This window comes from Euleptes europaea, chromosome 7, assembly GCF_029931775.1.
Source record: "Euleptes europaea isolate rEulEur1 chromosome 7, rEulEur1.hap1, whole genome shotgun sequence".
In the NCBI taxonomy this organism is placed as follows: Eukaryota; Metazoa; Chordata; class Lepidosauria; order Squamata; family Sphaerodactylidae; genus Euleptes; species Euleptes europaea.
Window position 1 is genome coordinate 27,195,441 of NC_079318.1, and position 22,380 is coordinate 27,217,820.

General features: G+C 40.0%; 1 protein-coding gene across 1 annotated transcript in view; it reads left to right on the top strand.

Annotated features, from left to right (window-relative positions):
• The window catches only part of RYR2 (ryanodine receptor 2), a 308,323-nt gene that overhangs the window by 16,175 nt on the left and 269,768 nt on the right, over positions 1-22,380 (top strand). Inside the window, exons 3-4 of the mRNA XM_056853337.1 lie at positions 531-635; positions 20,479-20,499. Of these exons, the coding sequence (XP_056709315.1) occupies positions 531-635; positions 20,479-20,499 (126 nt within the window). The remainder of the gene's footprint in view (positions 1-530; positions 636-20,478; positions 20,500-22,380) is intronic.

Sequence of the window (22,380 nt, forward strand, 5' to 3'; positions counted from 1 at the left end):
GTATAAATGGGGATTTTCACATCCTATACATTTTGTTACTCATAAGTTGGTTGTATGAGCCTGCTCCAATGATTTCTGTATAGTTATGTATATGAGGTTGAATATTCTAACTTTAAATTTAGAGGGGGGGGGAAAGAAGAAAAGCCAAATATTTTTATAATCCTGAAGAATTTCATGATGCTGTTCTCAAGTAATTAGTGACACTGTGCTTCTTCCTGGTATCTTTGCTCTTAAGCCTTGCTCTGCGGATTTGGCCATTGATCTATAAATTCCCTCTGCTGTACTAATATTGTAACTGTTTAGGATTTAACCCAGTATAAATTCGTTTAATTAAATAAATTTGCGGAATTAAATGCTATGAATAGATTCATTTATACACACACACACACATATATATAATTTTTTTTTCTTTTCGGTTGCTCTTTTGGGATTAGGTCAGAGATTGTTAGTGAGTAAGGAGCCATGTGCCAGCATCTCAGTGCTGAGAAATGTTTCACTCAATGTTTTCTTCACCCTTTTTCTTCAATCAGAATGTTCCTCCGGATCTCTCCATCTGCACTTTTGTACTGGAACAGTCTTTGTCAGTGCGGGCTCTCCAGGAAATGCTGGCTAACACAGAGGAGAAAGCAGAAGGGGTGAGTAGTGCCGTCATTACCTTTTAATTTGTTTGAAATTTCACATAGTGCTGCCAGCACTTAATTTTAAAAATTTGTTTGTAAGCACTGTCATATTTAACGTTCCTAATAAAATCTCAGCTCTTGACGTTCAGGTATTCTAATCTTGTTTTATTGAAGTTTTTTTTTTAGTTCTTATAAATTTTAAACTGACAGTCATGTGGATCCTGCATGATAAAACAAATTTATAAGCACAGTCTTTTTCAAAACATTTCTTTAAATCTATCTCACTGTGCTTGTGAACTGGCAAATAACGTATAATTAATCTCCGAAATATCCTTTCCCTAACTTTAGCTAGTACCAGGTGCTGTTAAACTACAGTATACTGCATAATTTAAAGGGTATTTGTATGAAGGACTACCTGCTTCCATATGAGCCTACCCAGTAAGGTCAGTTTCAGAGACCCTATCTCTGTCACTCACCTTCTGAAATGAAGTGGGAGAGCAGCAGATGCAAGACTTTCTTGGAGGCCTGTTTGCTGTTTGCTCTTCGTAGAAATTCACTTGGCACAAAGCCTGTTGTGTTGTATGTGCCGGGAGAAAAGAAATTCCTGTCCTAGGTCTTCTGTTGAGTTTTGTTATTTTTCTGCTGGTCAGAGATGTTTTGTTGGCTTTTTTTTCATTTCTTTGTCAGTTCCCCCTCCCCATCCTTGAAGCCTTTTGCAGATAAGATGTGAGACTATCTATCCTAAAGCAGAAAAGAGTGAATTAAGGATATATGGACTCACATTCTAGCTGTATTTGAAGAAGCGAGCTGTGACTCACGAAAGCTTATACACTGCCAGAAATTTTGTTAGTCTTTAAGGTGCTACTGGACTCTTGCTCTTTTCTACTGCTACAGACAAACACAGCTACACATCGTGACTTTTTTCTGATGTTTGTTTCTTCTTGATGTTGCTATGTATATAGGACAGACTGACTACACGCGATCCTTCTGATATGTGTGATCACCATTTCGTCTGAAAGGGACAATGCGGGCATATTCCAGTTTTGGAATGTGCATACCAGTCCCCAGATTAAACTGGTGTCTGGTATGTGCGTACCGAGGTAGAAAATCCATGCTGTTTTACTGCTACTTTAATGGTTCTTCACTGCTTGTTTTTATTGTAAATGTTACTGATTTGTTGCTTTTAATATTGAAAATTAACTCATAAGTAACTGCATTTAGAGGTAAGAAAGGGTGGAAATAAATGACATAAATAAATGCATAAATATTAAACCATGTGGGTCCTGTGACCCTGGGAATAAACTTTCCTGGAGTTTTAAAGGACTGCTGGGAGAGGGGAATGTGAGAAAGATCTGTGATCTTTGCTTCCATGAACCTACTGTTTACCACTTTAGTTGAAACTGGTCATAAGTGAAAACCAATTAGAAGATGTTAGATGAGAATCAAAGTGGTAGGAAGGAAAAAAAATGCCTTAACTAGGAATGGTTTATCAGCTGAGATTTGGCAGTGAATATTTAACAGATTTGCAAAAGGAAAGGTTGACTTGCTGCATTATCAATACCCTCATTTATCTTGCATGCGCAACTAATAAGATAATCTTTGAAGCCGCGCTTGCTTGAATAAGATTCCCCATTCTGTATTCTACATTTATGTAAAAACCATGCATGCATTTGCAGCTTGGAATATTAACTATTGTAATGTGCCGTACATACACACATTGTTGTTCTTTAATTTTTTGGGGAAGTTTTAGTTTGTTCAGAATACTTTTGTGTACTTACTTGTAGGAGTGGAAAGACTGGATCATATCCAGCTGGTACTGTACAAATCACACAGAGTGTATATTAGTTTCCAGGCATGTTTAAAAATTCTAGTATGTCTTCAAAGGGCCTTCATAGCTTGGTACCTCCCTGCCTTTCTCAACATATATAAAATCATGTGAGGGGTCCCTACTCAATCCCTGTCTTTAGGAAAACAAATGGGTTTCTTTCATAGTAACGATGTCTCTGTCAATTACGTTTGTATACCTGCCTTTCTCCTGACACTGTCAGGACCCAAGATGGGTGACAACAATAAATAAAATATTAAAGGTTTAGTGCTAAAATAATGGAAACACATAGTTTAAAAAGTAATTAAAATGCAGATATTTCTGCAAACCTAGGGAAAACCCCAAGTTTGCAAAACAAACAACAACCCACAAAATCCCAAAACAGCTTAATAGTTGTTTTAATAAAATTAATAAAATAAAAAATAAAAGCACAGAGATCTTGTGAGACTACCTTGCACGATTCCATCTGCCATTTTGGGTTGCCTAGGCTTCCTGAAACATCATCGACTGCCTTGATTGGACACTGCCAGAGCAAGCAGGGCAAAAATGACACCCAACAAAGGAGGTAAGAGTGTATGTGGAGAAGCAGGAGGGGAATGGCAAATGGAAGGGAGGTCAGTAGGGTTTTCAGCTTGGAGCTTCTGGGGCAGTGGGTGCATTTGTGGGAGGTCAAAGACTGAAGAAAACAGTAGTGCACAATGCTAAGATGGTACATGGAAGTGACATAGTGGCATCACACCATATTGTTTCCCCCTCCCCAGATTTGCTCCCGCTGCTTCATTAAGCAAGGGTGGGGGCTGGACCTGTAGAGGAGGGTGGTTGCTCTCTGTGATAAGTATAGAGGTCAGCTGACAAGGGGGGAGGGGAGGGGGGAAAGCAGCTGATTTAAAGAGCTGGGAGAGGAAGGAAGCCAAGCCAGCAGGATGGAAGGGAGGAAAAGTGGGGGAAATGGCAGTGAGGACGGGGGATGGCAGAGGGTCAACAAGGGTGGGGTAAACTGAGAACCAAAAAGGGGGGAACCTAATCCAGCAAGGAAGAGGAAGGGAAAAGAATTGAAAGGAAAGAGGGCAGAAAGATTGACTGGGGGCCCCAGTTTGGGGGCGGGGAGGGAGAAAAGAACACACATGTAGGGGGCAAGTTGAAATGGACCAAGGGGAGGGATTGGTGGAAACAGTGAGATTTCCCCTCCCCCTCGAGTCCTAGGAGGTCCCCTTGAAGTGTAATAACAAGGACTGTGATACTAAAAGGATTCTTGCACATCTGGTAAAACTACTTCCTGTAGATACAGCAGATAAGATGTTACTTTCACCATATGGCTTCATCCACAGATTTGTTCTTCATGGAAGAGTTCCAAACATTTGAACGGATCTAAAGTGTCCAGACATTTTATAAGCTGCTTGCTGACTTATTGAGAGACTTTGATTTCCATTGTGTTACAACACAGTGGATATAAGAATGCACAAATGGCCAGTAATGAGGCAACTTCACTTGCAGAAGAGCTTCCTAGACAGAATTATGCAGTATGCAGTGAACCGAGGCTTGATTTGATCTATAACCCACTGATTTGTTTTTTTGCAGTCCACAGTATCCGTAACACTCTCCTCCAACACCACATTTCAAAGGAATCTATTTTCTTCCTATCAGGCCTGAACTGACCCTAGAAGCTAAAATGACTAAACTGAGGCTATCGTATTTTGGTCACATCATGAGACGACAAGAGTCACTGGAAAAGACAGTCATGCTAGGAAAAGTTGAGGGCAGCAGGAAAAGAGGAAGACCCAACAAGAGATGGACTGACTCAATAAAGGAAGCCACAGCCCTCAATTTGCAAGATCTGAGCAAGGCTGTCAAAGATAGGACATTTTGGAGGACTTTCATTCATAGGGTCTCCATGAGTCGGAAGCGACTTGACGGCACTTAACACACACACACACACACACACACACACACACACACACACACACACAGTGAACTGAGACCAGTAACACAACTCTGCACTTTACACCCCTTTGTCAAATTCAGTATGAAAATAGTGAGAGAATTTAGATCATTTTTGTGGCCTCTTACTCTCAAAACGGGCATGTGATGTGGGGGGGGGACACACCTTCGCTTAGTCTTTCCTTCTGCACCATAGAGAAGGGATCGTTCTATGGATTTTGCTTTCATCAATTATTCTTAGTTCTTCAGCTGTTTATCAACCCGTTCATCAAGTTTTGTTCTTTTATTTGGAGGCTGAATTGGAGATTTTTCTTTCTCTCGGAATAGCTATGTTTAAAAAGTGCACTGAATGAGGCACCAAGATAGTCCAGACTGAGATCCATAGTTTGTGTCTCTTCTCTTTGGGAGAAACTCATAATGTGAGCGGTTGTGCTGTTTGTAAATAGCATACATAGACCCAAGAGAGGTGTATAAAGAGAGGCCCTCCTGGTTAAAGGCAGCGCTTTGGGCTTTATCGGTGCCAGAAATTCCATCCTCTAAGTGCCACTTACATCCTGAGAAAAGGACTCATAAACCCTCTGTAGTGTCAGTGCCCTAGCTCCATAGTTGGATCTGCCTGCTTGTTCCTCACAGAAGGTAGCATTAATTTGAAGGAGCTTGTTGGATTTGCCTTCAAAGAAATCTAAGACCAAGAGAAAACATAGGTCTGCCCTCCAAGTCCACCCAACTGGGTACTACCAAAACCATTGTGAGTGCTGAGGAGCACAGATTGTCCCCTCCTCCTATCTCATTGCCCTATCCAATTGCTGTGGACAGCCTGTTATTCTACAAAGGGGGGCTTGAGGCTGATCTGCCACTTCCTCCTGTTCCTCAAGCTAGGAAGCATTACTCATCGCAGCAACATTATTCATTTATTTTGTTTATTTAAAACATTTCTATTCTACCTTTCCACATAAATAGGGTCTCCAAAGTAGCAAACATCAAAACATTAAACATTCCAACATTAAAATCTAATTGATATCGGCCCCCCTTTTTTTCATGACCTGCCATTGCTTCATCTGACAGCCTGGCTGGTGGGAGAAGAAGAAAAAGAAGACGAGTTGGGTTTTATAAGTCGATTTTCTTGACCTTTTAAGGAGAATCAAGCTGGCTTACAATCCCCTTCCTCCCCTCACCGCAGACACCTTGTGAGGTAGGTGAGGCTGAGGGAGTTTGAAGAGAACTGTAACTGGTTTCCTGTGTAGGAGTGGGGAAACCAACCTGGCTAACCAGATTAGAGTCCGCCTCTCATGTAAAGGAGTGGGGAATCAAACCTGGTTCTCTAGATTAGAGTCCACCGCTCTTAACCACCACACTATGCTGGTTGGAAGGACAAGTGGTTTGTCTTCTAGGGTTGCCCACATTTGACCTGTTTTCACAGACTCATACATCAAATGCTTCTATATGGCATAGGTTCGTTACTTGGGCCTTTTCACAAGGAATCTCACCAGAATCTGCTTTGTTGTCTTAAATTTGTGACTTTTGATTTGGTGGGGCACAAGATGGTCCTCTGACCTAGTTTACAATTTCTGCCTGAAGTTGTGTCCAATTTTCACCTTTCTCAAGCTATCATTTTACTGGTTTTCTTTCCCATACCTTTCTCACTAGCAGAGCACACACTTCACACTTTAGACATAAGAAGAGTTTTATTGTTCTACTTAAAGTGTACAAAAGGATTTCTGCAAAGACCAGCATCTCTTTGTTTTAGAGGTCCCAGGACTGGTGTTGCTATTTTCTTGCAGTCCCTTTCTCAATGGGTGATATATACTATCCAGCATCCTTATTCAGTGGCTCAGACTTTTTGCCTCATACCAATCACTGTGCACTCCAACAGGGCCCAGGCATCCTTGGCTTCTCTCCCCAAGGTTGGGGGTATCTTTGTCTAACATCTGTGGAGATGCTGTGTGGTCATCAGCTTCCACTTTCATCAAGCATTATTCTGTTCATAATAATTTTCATTACAGTTTTACTGGATTTTTTGCCCTTTAAGTTTTAAGTAAACGTTTCAAAAGTAATTCTTAGAGAGACCCTTTTAATATGTAGATATTACCAATGTGAAGAGAAGTGATTAAACTGAAAAGCCTTGCCTCCTCTAATGTGGTTTGCAGTTATGGAGCCACATTTAAGCTAAATGCAACAAAAGCTGCTGAAGAGAAAATGTATTTGATGAAGAGCAAAATATAGCGAATTTAATTTTAATTTAAAATTTTGTGCCACAGACATGGATATAGAATATATTTCATACTATGATTTTGTAATGGTGGAACTGTAGTAGATTCTATATATATGAAATAATTCATCAGTACATTACAATGGCATTGTAAAAAATTAATTTGGATGTTCCTTTTGATTTGAAACTTTGGTTCCTAACCTAAATCAGCATATCACATTTTATTTCTGCCTAGGGATTATTTAACTTTTTGATTTTGTTCTATTAGGTGCCCAAATTTACAGCATATGTCTGTTTATTTAATTATCTGGGTCATGCAGAAAACGCTATCTAAAATTCTGATTATGAAAATCCTTAGATGTTCTCGTAATCATTTGGATTTGTAAAGATAAGAGTCCATGAAATCTCCTTTAAACAGCTCAGCTAGTATCTAAGTAACATTGTAGTATCGAATAAAGATCCCCTAATACTGGGTGACATTGCTTCCAAAATACTCCCCAAATACTTCCTTTGGAATTTGCTGAATTTTCAAATGTGTCAGGATCCAAAAAGGCTTGCATAAGGATCTTGTGCAAGAGGAGTGAATGTTTAGATTTTTATCTTTTGATAGCTGATTTTTATGCCAGAGCAAAATGCTTTTAACACTCTGTTGTAAAAGTGGTCTGCCATGTGACCTGGTAGAACAGCTGTTAGGGACTGGGAGTCTCAAGTGTGTTTGGAGGTACAGAATAACTTTCACACATCTGGGCTGTGGGATACAGAAAATTTAATTCATGGTGATGCTTAGTTAGATCTAGTGACCTTCAATGCTTGCTGACTAAAATGGAAATTCTGATTTGGAGATATGTTTTATGTACTTTGGCGGGGGGATGCCTTGTAAAGGCTGCAGGAGATTCTGTAGTCTTGGAAAAAGGGATACCATGCTTGCTCCAGAATGATTTTGTTTCAAGACGGAGCTGGATTGGCATTGTGGTTGCCCTGTTTAGTTGTTCTGCCTACAGTGCCCCCCTGGTTGCTGAGTGGTAGGGCTGTACAGTCAGGCCTGGCCCTATTATTATACTCAATGAAGCAGTTTATCTCACATGACAGATTTGGAGATACAAATAAGAGGGCAAATTGTCAGACCAAGGCATCAAAAGGCCTTGGAATATCTCTGTGTTTGTTGTTCATTACTACAGTTTGGAGCATACTGTTGCCAAAGAGGAATCTCCGTTGTTCCAGAAGTATGTATGTATTTTATCCACCTTTCCCCTACTACATGGCAGCAACTGTCTTAATATCTCATTTTTCTTTAAGCCAGTATCTAGGAATCTTAATATTTTCTGTTCAATGTCTTCTAGTCAAAATTGAATCAAAAAAGTTTTATAAAATGGGTCTGCCATAAACCTTGTCAGATCCAATTACATTACAATATTGTAGTATCCTTTCCAGTTTGCTTTGAATTATTTGTTTCTCTGTGGATTGTTTCTGAATCAAGGTCAGCATGCTGCTTTTTAAGATATCTTTGTACTCATGTGTGGGTTAAGTTCTGTGAAGTGGCTTCCAATGTATGGCGACCCTATGAATTAATGACCTCCAGAATGTACTATCATTAACATCCTTGCTCATGACTTGCAAACTGAGGGCTGTGGCTTCCTTGATTGAGTCAGTCCATCTCATAATGGGTTTTCCTCTTTTCCTACTGCCTTCTACTTTTCCTAGCATTATTGTCTTTTCCAGTGACTCTTGTCTTCTGATAAACTGGCCAAAGTATGATAGTTTCAGTTTAGTCATCTTAGCTTCTAGGGAGAGCTCAGGCTTGATCTGATGTAGACCCCACTTATTTGCCTTTTTGGTGGTCCATAGTATCCTTAAAACTCTCCTCCAACACCACATTTCAAATAAATCAATGTTCTTCCTGCCAGTTTTCTTCATTGTCCAATTTCTGCATTCATACATAGTAATAGGGAATACTGTGGTATGAGTTATCTTGATCTTTGTAGCCAGCAATTCATCCTTACAGTTAAGAATCTTTTCTAGCTCTTTCATGGCTGCCCTTCCCAGTCTCAAACTTTTGATTTCTTGGTTGCGTTCTCGCTTTTGGTTGACGATGGAGCCAAGGAATAGAAATTCTTGAACAATTTCAGTTTTTTCATCATCAACCTTAAAGTTGTATAATTCCCAGTAGTAATTACTTTCGTCTTCTTGATGTTCAGCTGTAATCCTGCTTTGGTACTTTCTGCTTTAAACTTCACCAGTTGTCATTTCAAGTCTTCACTATTTTCTGCCAGCAATGTGGTATCTGCATATATCAAATTGTTAATGTTCATTCTACCAGTTTTCACTCCACCTTCATCTAAGTCTAATCCCTCTTTCTTTATGATAGGGAGATAGAATGCATCCTTGTTTTACACCTTTGCCAATTTGAAACCATTCTGTTTCTCCATATTCTGTCCTAACAGAGTATAGGTTGCACATTAAAACATTCAGATGTTGTGGCACACCAATTTCTTTTAAAAGCAACGAATCTCTATACCCATATAGATCAATTAATCTGTTCACTATACTTTGTAAGCATAAAATTAATGGAATAACATTAAATTACACCTCAGTGCAGAGGCGTTAAGTGTGTAATCCTGTGCAAAACTAAAACAGCAATATAAATGTATTCTTTAAAAATCTGACAAAAAAGGCACATGACTACAGATACAACCCACCAGTAGGGTCAACATCAGGGACCAGACCACATGGGACTGCACATGGGCAGACAGGAATTCCTAAGATTCCTAGAGCTTTCTAAGTGCTAGGAGCACTCCCCCTCCCCCATCCAAAGAAAAGGTTTCGTGCCCAAACTGGCATGTAACCAAGGAGAGCGCTCTTTCCTCAGTCCTCTTTTCACCGCCTTGAAGAGAGGATCCTTCTTTGAGCTTTCAAACAGTTTGAACTCCTTGATGCACTTCAAAGCACCTTGCATCTGCAAATTGCAACAGTGGTAACTCTTCCACCTCTTCCTCATTGAGCAACTTTCTGAGATTGCTTACAAAATTGCTTTTTTAATGGGGTTATTTATGAAATGTGATTATAAATGGAAGAATGGAATGCATGTTCCAATTATAACAAAAAATAACCCCGAAGCCAAAATAATAAAGAATAGATTTGTATCTTTCAGTTGCAATATAAATTTGCTGCCAGTCTTAGCTTTGTCTCTGATTAAATCTGTAATAGCTGATAGGAAATGACTAGACAAGTGAGATATATGTGTGTGCTTGATATATACATACGTGAAGTATTGTAGGAAAAATCAATTTCTGCATGAGTGATATGGCTCTCTTGTCATGGAGCTTCTTATGGAAGTCTGGGGGATGGACGGGGCCTGTCATCCTGCTTCAGCTTTTCAATCATTAGTTTAGGAAGCCAAGGAGTTTTCTTGCTGGGATTCTTCTGTATGTAAGCATGGAAGGTGACTCCACACTGCTGCCTCTGTTGATCCGTCAGAGTGTGCAGAGCAGGAAAATGACTGCATTAACATTCCTAAAACATGTGGTCTGCGGTGATCTAATGTGTGGCATCAGATGTGTGTGTGTGTTGTGTGTTAAGTGCTGTCAAGTCGTTTCCGACTCATGGCGACCCTATGAATCAATGTCCTCCAAAGTGTCCTATCCTTAACAGCCTTGCTCAGATCTTGCAAATTGAGGGCCATGGCTTCCTTTATAGAGTCAATCCATCTCTTGTTGGGTCTTGTTGGCATCAAATGTACCTGAGACATATTCCAGTATGAATGTGGGCCACTTCCCAATCAGAATGCCATTCACACTTAAAATAGCCTGAATGTAGGAAAGAAACCCCTTCTTCTGCTGCTTCTCACGCCTAAGCCAAAGGAACTACTTTCCTAGGATGTACACTCCGCTTAAGGAGATGTCTCTGAGTAGTGACTGACACAACAATTACAAAAGGTCTTTGGCAAAGCTTGGAAGGAATACTGAGAATCTGGGCAGAATGGAATAGAAGTAAAGTTTATTTAGGGGAATAATGCAAAGATGTGGGGCTGGGGAATGATCAACTCAAATTAAGGTTGGTTTAATATGTCAGAGAATGAGGTGGTAGAATGGACTGCAGCACTTTGGACTGCAGGTGAAGAAAAAAATGAGAACGCAGATAGTAGCAAAGATTGGGGTTCCCAACTGCTCAGTTACGGCAGTCAATCTACCGCCTATTGCTTCTGTTGCCCGCCAACTCTCAGCTGGTTGGCGGGTGGAAGCAGGCGGGGGAAGAGAGGGGAGTAATGGGCATCATCTACTAGATGATGTCACTTAGTTAAAGCAGAAGTGCCGTTGTGAGGCTTTTCCTGCCCCCTCCTGTTCCTCAGTTTTCATGCAGCCCTTTTTGCTGCTCCCTGCCCTGCTGCTGCTCAGCTGTTTGGCTGCAGTACGGACTTTCTCTCTTGCTCTGCCATGTCTCTGTGGCTTCCCTGACCTCCCTGGTGATGTAAGCCTCCTCTGCTGCTCTGCCCATAGTCCCTGCTTTTTTCTCCAGTTTCCCAGGCAGCTTGGCGGATGCTCTAGCACTACCGAGAAAAAAACTCTATGGTTTCCATGGAGTTTTTTCTCACGAGTGCCAAAGCTTTATGCTCCTGGTTCTTCAGGAATGTTTTATTGATGCTTTATTGTGTATATCATTTTTTTGTAAACCTCTCTGGGATATTTTTATTTGAAAAGAGACCGCCATACAAATAAATAAAGACCTACAGCCTTACCCTGGTCCCCTTCTGAAGGAAGTGAGCTACTTCACATTCTTTTAGTTTTAATTTGAGGACTGTTCATCTTAACATGCTTCTTTCAGTATTTTTCTACTCTCCAAAGTGTCTATTCAAACAGATAAATTGCTAAGCTACTGTCCCGGTGCTCTCCTTATTCCTGCCAAAGTTTTAGAAGATGATTTAAATTAAAGAGCTAGCAAGTGAATGAGAGCTAGGGATGCTCGAACTCCTGCAGGTTTGGATCACCTTGTAATCAACAGGTGTGAATGTGTCACTGATGTGTGGACTGACCAGATCAATTAATCAGCCAGCTGTTTGCCGAAGTTTGCTGGGGTGGCAGCGGCTGCACATCAGCACTTACACTCAGCTTTCAGGCATGCTTGTTGTCTCTTACACCCTCAATGTCACTACTGCACAGTCCTAATTATTTTCTCTTCCAAAATGAACGAGTTTTAAAATCGATTCTATCTTTTGTTGTTTTCATTAATTAATTCTGAGGATAGCTGACCAGTATGGTTTTATTGCTTGAAACTTAGCCATTTTGCAAAGGAGCTCAGCATTACCATAAAATCAGGAATGGATTTGGAAGAACACGGGAATGGGCTTTATAAGGTCTCTGCAAGCAGAATGAGGCTGGATCCTTCACCTGAGCAGAACCTGCTTAAAGATGGACTGGGAGGCCAAAACAGCCCTGAAAAGATGCCTCCTGCCCCCCAGCCACAGTCTTATCTTCCTTGGTTGGAAGGAAGATACCAACTCTCCAAATAAGCCATACCACCCAGTTAGCCTTCTCTCTCTATTTTATACTTTTCTTTTCTATACATAATACCAAATAAACTTTGGTAATAAAAACTGCACACTGCAAATCCATGCTTGCTTACTTGAGAACAATTCTCAAGAAAAACATGGCAATGAATCTAATATAGTGTCTTCAAGCAGAATGAAGATGCAGTCCTCCTTCATGGGAGTAAGCTCATTGAATAAAGGGGAACTTGCAACTGAGTAGTCTTTCTTAGGGGGTGGTCTAGGAGGCCAAAACAGCCTGGAAGAAGGCTCCACGCCTCACTAATGAACTAAGATTGACTCACCGGGTTCACTGCCTTTGATTATGGTAAATTCACCTGATGAACTCATTCATGGCAAATTTTGCAACATCCCTTGTAATAACCCTTTGTTTTTCATTTCATACCACATATTCCCTTTTGGGTTAAATATTAGCTTACTGCAGTGATCGAATAGTGGAGAGGAATGCTGCTGTTCATTTTTGAGTGCATTGGCCATTTTAGTGTTAATAACTTTGTCTGTGCCCTCAACCTTCAGAAGGAAGTACTGATCTGAGATTCCATAGAGATTTTTCAGCACTGCCTGTGAATTAAATCTGCTTTAATGTCAGTATATATTTCTTTCTTCATAGATCAGTGGCACAAATTAGACCACTTATAACATGAGCTCATTAAATCCCATAATAACCCCTGAGAAGATTGCCAGGGAAACCCAGTGGTTGCCGGAAGTGTGTTGGTGATGGCGTAGGTTGTATTCTTCTCCTTAAATCAGCCCAGTATTGGAAGAGAAGTGATGATTAATGGGCTGTCGAGCAACAAAGCTTTTAAGAAAGATTGCATTTCTAGGCCAAAATGCTGTACGGCTTCTCTGTATGCTACAGTATGGGAGGCATGTGTATGCAACTGTGAAATTATGCTGGATATTGTAGTTGGTGTGGAAGCCTTTATATATGCAAGAGCTCTGTTTGTTTTGTATTGCTTATAGCACTGTTGTATCTTGCTCACTTTTTCTTGTGTTCTGCCTGGAAGCATGTCCTCCTTATAAAACTGGTAAGTGTGTGTGGGGATAATCACATTTGTATCTTTCACCCCCCACACACACACACAAACAGCGCACAGCTTCTACCTATGAGCACACTGTTGGAGATGAGGTGGGTTCGGAAAGGAAGTCCCGTGAGGGAGAAAGAAATGAGAGATAATTTCTTTGAACTCCTCTTCACTCAGACTTGAATAGCTGGCCAGTGTAACACTCTGTTTGCTCTGATTAGTAAAGGGAGCCTCATGGCTTTGACGTCCTTCAAGCAAGGAGGTTCATCCCTCACGGAGTGCAGTAGGTTCAGTTGAAGATGTTCAAAGAGATCTATGAAATGTTCCCCAAGAACTGCAGGGTACAGTGTAACCACAGTCCCCCAGTGGTTCCAAAGGCATGTCCTCCTGCTGGCCCCTTTCCTTAAGTTATCAGAGTAGTTTGCCTGGAGTGACGGTTGGAACTCCTCCTCTTCATCCATCTGGCTGTATATCCTGGTTCGCTGCGGTACGCTGGCACCGGGAACTGTGGTGCTGCACCTGCTTTTTAGCAGGCGCAGCCTCGCTGTTTTCAACGGGGCTTTTAGCAAAACGGCTTTTTCCGTTCCCCCAGCATGTGCGAATCAGCTTAGGAAAAGGCACCGCTGCGCCTCTTCCCTGCCGACTCCGCACGCCATTTCAGGAATGAAATGTGCTGAAAATGTGCTTTCAGATCCTGGTTTGATGGACCCTAACTAACCACAGTTAATGGAGTAGCCTGGTTACAGGCACTCATACTAACCATAGTTTAATTAGGTTTTATATGATATCTGAACAAACTTAGTGATTTTATGGCTAAGTTCAAGCCATTTATAGATGTTTTGTCAAATATTTAACCAGTGTTATTCCTAAAGAAGAAGAATAGGAATAGAGAGGGTCATAGCTCAGTGGAGGAGTTTCTTGCTTGGCATGCAAAAGATACTAGGTTCAGGCTCTGGCATCTTCAAAGGACCATAAGTAACAGCTAGGTAACACCCTTGTCCAAGATTTTTAGAGAGCTGTTGCTGGTTAGAGTAGATATTATTGAATTAGTTGGATCAGTAGCCTGATAGTGTCAGGCAGCTTCATAAAATGAGTTTCCACCACTTTTTAAAACATCCAGATGAAGATCTGCTCTTACAGATTTAGCAATACAATAACTTTTTAAATCATTTGTTTATTTTGGTATGATAGCTATTGTTGCCACTTGTCTTAGATCATGACACTATTGGGAGAAAGGAAGGGTATATAAATGTACTAAATTAACAAAAAAAATTACTGCTTAGTTATTATAGTGGGGCAAATCAAGCTGTGTCTTCTGGAGTATGCCAACTCAAATATCAACACTTGATAAAGAAGATATTATTATAAAACTCAGCTAAGCGTTGTTTTCTATCCCATAGGAAATTTCCCCTGACAGCCCATCTTCAGATTATGTGGGTGGCCCTACCATCCCTGAATTTACCATCAGGTTGGGTGAAGGGGTAGGAACATGAAGGCTGTACTTTGGTGGCTGGTACCATTCCCTGCCCTTGACTGCCAGCAAACAAAGCAAGGCTGGAGTGTTTGCCAGGCAGGATGGCAGACATGCCCCAAGTTGGAACGCTAGCAAATGGGAGCCTCCTAAGGTTCCCAGGTGTCCGCTAATGGAGGACAATCTCCCGGAGAATCATGCCTCTGCCCGCCAACACTCAGCTGTTCTACGGGCAGAAGCAAACTAGCCGAAAGGGGAGGGCAGTCCATCTGTGATGACATCACTTCTGGCATGATGCAGAAGTGCCAGCATCACACCGGGGGACGTTCTATCAGTTTCCCCAAAGCCCCCTGTACCCGCCTCCCAAAATCTCCTGCCAGTTGCCAGGAGGGACGTGGCAAGGCTTTTACTCTCAAATTCAGGGATTTGCCAAGGCTTTTACTGTTACTGTTTCCCCCCCCCGAGAATGAACAATGTATGGGTAAGTCACCACATGGTAATTTTGAAGGACAGATAATGTGCTGGAAACAACGGTGGATTCAGTTAAGAATAATAAAAAATATCATAGTGAGCAAGGTTTCAAGTTCTCCAGACCCCTTACACTGGAAGCTCCAGTTAAAAACAAACAGCAAGAACAAAATGGAGGATAGAAGGGAGGGGGGATGTTTCCAGGGATGATGGCAGAGCCCCAAATCTGCAGTTTAGAGTTTCAGAATGGAATATAGGGTTTATTGCTGATTTAATTGTAATAGGTAGTGTTAGATGTAAAATAGCTTATAAAAGACTACAGCACAACCCCCCCCCCCAAACTGGCATTCTCCCTTTGAAAATCTAAAACCCAGAAGTTAAACAAATGCCTGTCCAGTATGTAATGTAACACGTAGGTCCCTTGAAAGGCAGCAGATAAATGAGGTAGCAAAATTGCTGTAATTTTAAAAATAATTCAAGTGAGAATACTATAGCTTTCGACTGTACTATCAATAATTTTCTTGGTTCAAGGGAGTAATGCCAAGGATGGACACAATCCACCCAAATTCAAGCTGCTTTAAGTTCCATTAATTTCAGTGAGAAAGGGCTGGGTACATGCTTATTGGCCATGTAAACTGGTTTAAATCCAAATACTTCTGCTTAATGGAATTGTGATGTTCTTTCTGATGTGTTCCCATTCCTTTGTTATCATTCATTATTATACAGTCAGATTAAGTAATTCATTATTACTTAGCTATGCACATGCATATATAAACATGGACATATGTTTTGTTTCAGTTTTCTGTCCAGTTCCTGTTGCATTTTAGTTATAGGCAAATTTTCCCATGGCCACCCATCAGTCAAAATTGTGCTTGCTAAATTACATTATGAGCCAATTAACTCAGCTAATTTTTTTGGTCATGGTTGATTAATCACTTCTTTTGGTGTCATTGTTGAATAAGCTGTTCATTTTGGGCGATTGGTCAGTGAGAAATTATGGTGTGATGCTTCAGACATAGTTTTCATTTAAAGTGGTGACTCCTGTTTTCTTCTAAGGCTAGTAAATACCACAACATGCAGCTGTGCAGTTCTAATTTTTGTATGGATTAATATGGCCTACAAAATGTGAACTTGAATAAGCAGAGAAGGAATTGACACAGATGTGTATATGAAACAAGGCTAGAAGATAGGCAAGCCAGGTCTCCTGTTCAGTAGTGGACTGGGTCTAAAAATATTGGTTGCCAGGAAACAAAGGGGGCCCACCCACAACTATAAGGCTATCATTTAATTTTTAGAAGAAATAAATAAAATTTTCAAAAAATACGTAAGTGGGAAAAAGGTACAATTAAAATTTTTGCAAAATAAATGTATATTTTTTTGGTAATTAGAGTGTACACATATTGCACGTATTACTGGCAGAATAAATAGATACTAAATGTAAATACAGATTGTTATAATTCTTTTTAATTTTAAATAAACCTATTATATTTTCAAGCTACTGTTACAGCACCCCACCAGGGGTCACCATATATTGCCATATACCTGTTTCTCCCCTTCCTGGGACGTAACTTTCAAATGTAATTATCCCCATCCCACAGTTGAACCTGTTATTTTTAAGTGTGCATTTTATCTTTTCATAACCTTCCCCCAAAAAATCTGGATGAAAAAACGTCAAAGGTCATTTGTCCTGAGTCTTGATGCATTACTTTCACAACACTTGTTATCAACAGTGACTTGTAGTTACATAATACATGAAATCACATAGCAAATTTTGCCCTACAATAACACATGTAAGCATGCATTCTGTAACAGCCTGAACTTACAGTGAAGCATAGCTATTAAGACATAGCCAGAAGTACCCAACATAAGTATATAGGAAGCAGCTTTTCTTCAAAGTACGTTTATCGATTGGTTTACAGCATCATTGCAACCAGACATTGCAGGGTTTAAACAGCTAGCCACCCTTCGTAGAATAAATGGCATTTGGTACATTGGACAGCATTTTCCCCTCTTGTTTTTCAAACGTGGTAGGATTCACTCCCAGCTCTTTCCTAGCACAATATGGTTTGAGCACTTTGTGTGTGTGTTATGTGCCATCAAGTCACAGACACAAATGTGCTCAAATCATATTTTATGTGCTCAAACCGACTTATGGCAATCCTATGAATCAATGAACTGTCATTAACAGCCTTGCTCAGGTTTTGCAAACTAACGGCTGTGAGGACATTTACATGATATACTTTGGAAAGGAACTCAGCTTGAAAATAAGACCAGGTAATTCTCCCCACTTTCCCTCATTATATAGGGTCCCTCCCAAGCAGCCTTTTATTTATTCTGAGAGATTTGAGCGCTATACCTTTCTCTCTTTAAATGTGCATGATCTTTCTTTCTTGTCATAGCATAGCTTCTGAGCGTACTGGGCTCCAGCTGGATTCTCATGAGCCGAGATAGCCACCTCCCTGAGACAATTCTGTAAATTATCAATATAGCTCATATTAGAAGTAGCTTCTTCAACTGCTCCCCCACCACTGAGTGCTAATCAAATCCAGAAGACCTCTAGACGCACTGCCATGTGTGTGTGTGTAAAGTGCCTTCAAGTCGCAGCCGACTTATGGCGACCCCTTTTGGGGTTTTCATGGCAGGAGAGGTGGTCTGCCAGTGCCTTCCTCTGCATATCAGCCCTGGTATTCCTTGGTGGTCTCCCATCCAAATACTAACCAGGGCTGACCCTGCTTAGCTTCTGAGACCTGACGAGATCAGGCTAGCCTGGGCCATCCAGGTCAGGGCCCGCTCTCCCATACACTAGCTCAAACGGAGAGAATCCCAGGCTAACTTGTGGGACTTCTCTGCAGGCAAACAGCAACTGTTGTAGGTTTTTATCCCCAGTTCTTTAGATATGTTGACGTATTTCTTAAAGAATTGTCCCAAAGTTTGATTGAATTTTTCTACCAGCCCCATTGTTTGTGTGGTGGAATAGAATGGTAGTGAGTTGCTTCACACTTTCCCCACAGCCTTCCCATCGTATTTGACAAAAGCCTCTCCCATATCTGAGGATTTCCTATTATCATGCCTAGCTCTGCAAAGATAGTGTGGAATTTGCTATGTAGTTTGTGTCAATTTTGGGAAAGAGTTGGCCCCCTGGATACTGTGTCACAAAGTCTGCCATAACTTACATATTCCCTCCCTGATTGTGTTCGGAAAAGGGACTCAGGATGTCTACTGCTATGTGCTCAAAAGGAATGTCAGTCATGGGTGCATCTCCAAAGTTAGATTAAAAAACGACAATAATAATTTCATGTACTCGTTGGTATGTACAAAGGCTTGTGTGCTTCTTCTAGACGTAGTAAAACCTCACTAAATATATATCTTGAAGTTCTGATTACAGTGAACAATGTGTACAATAAACTTTAAATGTATGGTCTGCGATGGAATAGAACAGTAGCGTATGTAAATTTGCTTTCAGTAAACAAATAGTTTTACAAGAGGGCAGAAGTTTATTAATGCAAATCAATAATGCAAATACATGAATGCAAATAATAAGGAAGGCTGAGCACTGTGAATTCAGCCTTTACAGAAACCGTTCTGACTGCTCAGTTCCATTGTATAAAATTTGGAACAGCTGGGAGTCTTCCGGAAGAAGCCATAGCCACAAGACGCAGCCTGGGCTGACACAACATTTTGTATTATCAGTTTTCCATAATAATAGTTTGGTTATGTGATGCTGCTACAAAAGGAGCATGTGGGTAATTTCAGTATAACTAGTATGTATGTAATATTTCTGACATTGATCTGTCTTAGACAATTATGTTGTTCATATTATTTTGGCATTAGACTTTCCTTTGTTGTGTGGCAACTTTATATTTTGTTAAGTTTTCTATTAATACACAAGAATGTCAATAATGAAAAAGTCTTACATCTTCAACTATGTTTGATCCTAGGTCACAGATGTCTTGCCTCAGATCTTACAGATTGTAGGCATGGAGGAGCAGAGGAATCATGCTGTCCCCTCCTATGTGTGTTTCCCCCCCCATGTATTGGACCTAATATGTAGATATGTTCTGTGCATGAAGAACTGATTCATATGTCCACTGTTTCTAAGTAGTCATGGGTTGTTATGGCATGGATTAAGTTCAATGCATTAAATTTAACATCTGATTTCTGAGGATACAAATCCGTTATACATCTGTAGACCCCTTTATATTTTTCATTCAGCCTGTGGCTGTGAGCCTTAAAGGCTTGATGGGTGTAATGCTGCTCTCCCACTACAAGTAGAGTATAGATTTATTATTTACCTCATACTTACCTCAACTATTAATAGGAGTATAATTGCACTATTAGAAAGCAGAAATAAATCACAAAACATATGCCCTGAGAGGGAGAAATCAAAGTACTGTGATAAAGCAAGCAGGGTCATGTTGAGTATTGTAAACTGTTCAGTTTCTCTTTCCCCCCAAGATGTTTCTGGTCAGATTAATGTAATAATTATCTTACATTTTAGTAAGATTAATTTTACAAGCACTGGACAATAAATATCTTGTGATACATTGATAAATATTGGAATATGCCAAGATTTACCGAACTTACCGCCCCTTTATTCGTTTGTTTATTTTATTAATGTTATTCGTAGTCCACCTTTCTCACAGGGGCTCAAGGCAAATTATACATAGCTGTAATAATTTCAGATGAGTAGAAACAGATTAAGATGATGGTTATCCCCCCATGGCTTTAGTTGATTTCATGGCACTTCAGTTGTCACAGTAGACCATAGCTTGGATCCACAAGACCATTTCCATGGAGGGGCCCCCTGTTCACCACAATCAGTGTTATGGAGATATTTGGGGTTGCAGTGGGAGAGGGAAGGTGAGAATCACACTCCATGGGTGGGAATTATTCTGTCTGCAGAAATGTTCCAATGGATCCAAGCCCTATGGTTTGCAGTACTTGTAACCCATACCATGGTTTTAGCTGCCACAGGAACCTTGTGGCAACTACGGTTTTGTGCTAAAGGCTTGAGTGCTCCAGAGTGTGTGCTCATCTAAAGAAACCCAACAGAGAATCATGACTTCCTCCACTCATTGTGCACACTTCCTCTTCATGAGAGAAAGTGCATTTGAGGCTACCTTTTAATAACTGAGAAAACTCAGCATGGGGCAGTGGCTACTGTTAAGTCTCACAGTATGCTCTCGCTCTCTTTCATGCCTGCCAGAAACTATGCTTCTCTTGTATTTTGCATGAAACACAAGTATTTCTGGGAAATCAGCTTAGAAAGTATTTCCATCTAATATTAATCCTTATTAGATATGTATGTTGATTTGTGAGTACTAAATTACAGAAGGTTATATATAGTAACAGAGTACTCACTTCTTGCTTTTTCTTTCTACAGCTAGTTGATATGGAAAAATGGGTATGTGCTTTTGATTCTTGATCCAAAGTATTCTGTGTTTATCACCAAGTCAAAATTGTCCATGTTTTTGTATTCTGTATGTATCACAACACTCATTTGCTGAGCTCAAAACAAATTTTACAGAATGTTTTTATAACTCTAGCCACGGCTATTAGATTCCTGAAATAGATTACCATCCTTTCAAAATAATATTAGAAAAATATTATTCCTGAAATTATAATTAATTGTTTGATACAAAGCTCTATAAAAGGAATTCTCTCTTGAAGTTTTGAGCCTTGCAATTCCACCCTATAAATGCACATCCTGAAAACCTACCATTCCTTCTATGACATTTTGATTGAAAAAATGCATGGGAATATCATAATCCTTTGCTTATAATGAATGTATTGCTTTATTCACCAAAGACAGTGTATATTAAACCCTTCAATGCAGTGATCACCTATCTAAGAATGCACAAAAAGAAATCACTACATCAACGTTGCCACATTTCCCAGTTTATCGATTTATTCCTGGAATTTAATGTGTACTGAAATATGAGTTTCTGTAAATTGTTTGGAGTCCCAGATTTGTGAAAAGATGTCCTCCATTTGTCTCTCTATGTGTGCATGTAATATTGTCCACACCAAACTATATGTTGAAACATGTGCATGCAGATATTGTATTATCTGTGTACAGATCCTTTTGAGCATGCATAATTCCTATTACGTATGTTCAGATGTTGGCACTCAGCCTATTTGCATTTTTTTTAGAAACTGGACAAATCTTCTGGAGAAAATGCCATATGTCTTCATGTTGACATGATTATAACTTATTTGTTTGCTTTCTGTATGGATTGTTGTGTTTTTGTCCATGTCTTAAATTATTTTGTTTTCCTACTCTACAACCATTTATGATCTTTTATGCCTTATTGATGACCGAAGAGCTAAATGACATTTTTCTGAGGTATTCCAGTGCCTTAGCATGGAACTTCAGCTTTACCAGCCTTGTGATAAAAATGGCTCCAAAAGATTTTCATGTTCTTTCTGAAACTAGGGTATCTAAAAATTAAACTATGTTGAGACAGGTTAGAGGTTAGGACTACAGTAGTCCAACACAAATGTTTGCTTCTTAAAGAGTATAAATTATGCCTTTTTTTGCTTCTTTTTGTAGTTTTTATCCATTTGTAAGAGTACCCAGAATACTGCTCACCGCTCTCTGTAAAAGGGTTATATTTTGATTTCTAGTAGAGAGGCTGATAAATTTTAGGTAGGATGAGATGGAGACTTGGAATAGAAACCGTCTGAACTTAAAATTCTTTCTCCATGTTGAGTCAGGTCCATTTGAATTTAGACCTAACTTGAAAGGGAGTTTGCTAGCCAACCCTCCATCCCAAGCAGTCTCCTGTCCCATTCCAGCACCTAACTCCTAGCGTTTAGTTGGGAGAATTCCATGATGTCCAGCAGGAAGTGTTATTCCTTGGAATTCTTAAAACATCATTTCTGGGGGCTGGATGTTATGGGGTTTGTATGCATAGAGGTCCAGCTCCCACAATGACCCATTTTGCCTTCTCAAAGATAAGTTGCTTATTGTTGTTGTTGAAAATGGAGATTGGGCTAACTAGCGGGGTGGAGTGTGATTTGACACACTGAGTTTTCCTGCTAAATGCTCATAAAACTTTATTTTTTAAAAAAACATTCTGTAGTAAGGAAGCTCAAAAATTCTTATGGTTTCTGAGGTGGCACAGGATGTGAGGTCTTCACACATCTGTAACTTTTTTGGTATTACTTTGTTTTGTATATATTCTATCAATGAGTCCAATGAATGGTAAATAAACACAAACCTATTAATTGCTTTGAACATTGGTTGTGCTCCAGTACAGCAAAAGTTCTGCAATTGTAAGAA